This window comes from Durio zibethinus, chromosome 13 (genome assembly GCF_047325235.1).
Source record: "Durio zibethinus cultivar Kanyao isolate XHJ-2024 chromosome 13, ASM4732523v1, whole genome shotgun sequence".
NCBI classification, from domain to species: domain Eukaryota; kingdom Viridiplantae; phylum Streptophyta; class Magnoliopsida; order Malvales; family Malvaceae; genus Durio; species Durio zibethinus.
Window position 1 is genome coordinate 4520119 of NC_143174.1, and position 2768 is coordinate 4522886.

The following is a 2768-nucleotide window of genomic DNA, read 5'->3' on the forward strand; positions in this document are numbered from 1 at the left end:
AGTAAATTTTATTTGAGATCATTGAGAGCAATATAAGTTTTATGATAAAATTAACAGTATCAAATAATTCAATTTAAAAGTCAATGGAAGATCATTGATATTGTAAAATTTTGTGTAGATCGAAATTAAGTGATTTAGCTAAATTAACAGATATAAAAAATGAAAATAAATAAATTAAGCAAAAATAAATAGTTCATAAATTTGACAAATAGATAATGTAAGAAATTATAAAAATTTTTTTTGATATTTAACTCAATTTATATACGTAATCACTTTTAAAAGATGATATATAACAAATGTGAGGTTTAAATTTCAGGATTTAGAATCCTTTTTCCTATCAAAGTTATGAGACTTTTTTTTTAATAAAAAATATAAAAATGCTAAAATGATCTATAGTTCAACTCTTCGGAAAAAATAAATATATTTGCTATTTATTATTTTTCATGTCATTTATGAGTAGTTAATTTTTAGTCAAAATAAAATAGATAATTCTAAAATTAATTGTAAGACAATCCATGATCCTTTTTACTTGGTAAAATTATTCTTTTCAGAAACAGAATATGCATTATGAGACATTTAAATACATATAATTGATGATTTATTGCACTCCAACTAACTCCAAGGCTTAATTACTAGTGGTATTTGGTAGGAATAAGAACTAAGGCTTCTTTCTTGTAATTTGTTAGACCAGCAGCCTCTTCCATGTTGAGATCTTCTGCTTTGAGCGCATTGGGCAATTTCCAGTCAAAATGATACAAGAGATTTGCAAGTGCAAGCTCCACATTCAGAATTCCCATATTCATTCCAGGGCAGCTTCTTCGACCGGCACCAAATGGTAAAAGCTCGAAATTCCGCCCCTTAAAATCGATAGGGCTATCCATAAACCTTTCCGGGTTAAATTGGTCGGGGTTTTCCCAGCTCTCAGGATCTCTTCCGATTGCCCATATGTTGACTTGGATGTGAGTTTTGGGGCAAACGCTGTAACCATTAATGTTGAATTGGGAAATGCATTCTCTTGGAAGTAAAAGTGCCCCGGGAGGATGCAGTCTCAAGGTTTCCTTAATCACCATTTTGAAGTATTGAAACTGATGGATGTCACAGTCAGAGACTCTTCCTTTCTCTGCTACGCAGTTTCTGATTTCATCTTGTGCTTTCTTCATCAATATTGGGTTTCTAACAAGCTCTGCCATAGCCCACACCACCACAGCCGAAGTAGTGTCAACGCCAGCAAAAAGTATATTCTAGCAGTAGGTAATTAGCAAAGAGGTTAGTCTTATAATGAAGCAAAAAAAGAAACAAAAAAAAAACCTAAAATTGGATAAATACCATACCATAAGAATGCCTTTAATATGATCTTGGGTGATTTGAAGAGAAGTGTTAGTCTGATATTTCTTTATTTGCAGCAGAACATCAATTATATCTTCAGCTTCTTGTTTCTGCCTGCCAGTGCGTAGATGGTCATCTATTAACATTTGGTAGAAAAGATCCAAATCCTGGAAAACCCTTTCAATTCTTCCATGCAGACCTCTGATCCTGTCTATGATCCAACCCACATAAGGAAAGAAGTCAGATGCAAAAAAACTTCCCATTATACCCAAAGCTTCATGAATCAGTTCATGCAATTTGTTGTGGTCCAATTCGCTGTCTTTTGAGCTCTTACCAAAAGCAACCCTACAAATCAAATCCATAGTGAGAGACATCATCTTCTGAGTAAGGTTAACAGGAGATTCAGAAGAGGACGACTGAGAGATTGACTCAATCATCAGACCAATCTCTTCTTCTCTTATGAACTGAAATGATTGAACCCTTTTGGCACTAAATAGCTCATGATTACATATTTTTCTCATCTCCCTCCAATAGCTTCCATAAGGAGTGAAAGCTACATCAAGATAATTGTAGGAAAGTCTTCCTGCGCCAGCTAACAGAGGTCTGCTGCAACAGTCAAGATCATTGGTTGTCAAGATTTTTCTTGCTGCATCAGCGGATGAGACAACCAGAGTAGGCACACTGCCAATCTGAAGTAGCATGACGGGGCCATATTTTTTGGATAGTTGATGCAGAGAGCGGTGAGCCAATGGACCAAGTTGGTGTAAATTGCCTATGATTGGAAGCTTAGGAGGGCCTGAAAGAACCTTCTTGCTATGCTTCCTTGCTCGAATCTTCTCTATAAGAAGAAATAGAAAGGAGAAAAGCAGCAGAAATTGAAGCCACAAGGGCAACTTAACCTCATCTTTCATGGCTTCCAGGCTAGAGCTTTTCTGACTATCTTTCACTAGATTCAATGGGCTGATGTTGGTTTACTAAGACAAGAAACAATTTAAAGTTGATAATAAGCTTAATATGCAGCATATATATATATATATATATATATATATATATATATACTATATAGTATATTTGACAATTTGTATATTTATATGGTATAAAATAATGAGAATTTATGTATTTATATTGTGTTTTAGGCAAAAATTACATATTACAATTTATATCTATACAAAAATACGAAATATATATATTTTATTTATGTTAAACATATATATGTTTTTTACTAAAATTTTAACGTGTTATCTTTATATCTTCTTTTGTATAGTTTTCGTGTCGTGTTTTAAATTGTTTGATCTAACTGTTGGTAAAATTTTTTTTGTTTTACTATATCTATTTATCATTTTTTTTTTGCAAAATTTATCAAATTAAAATAGAAAAGAAAAAACAAACAAGAATGAAACGTGTATATCTTAATTGGCTCACTTTTCTTATAAAATTAATCT

At 32.4% G+C, this 2768-nt stretch overlaps 1 protein-coding gene across 1 annotated transcript; it reads right to left on the bottom strand.

Moving 5' to 3' along the window:
- Positions 1-516: 516 nt before the first annotated feature.
- Positions 517-2342, bottom strand: LOC111304409 (cytochrome P450 71B26-like). The gene is made up of 2 exons (XM_022900957.2): positions 1332-2342; positions 517-1241 (listed from the first exon to the last, which is right to left on the bottom strand). Exons 1-2 carry the CDS (start codon positions 2235-2237, stop codon positions 633-635), a joined length of 1515 nt encoding a protein of 504 aa, XP_022756692.2. The 5' UTR covers positions 2238-2342; the 3' UTR covers positions 517-632.
- Positions 2343-2768: the final 426 nt, after the last annotated feature.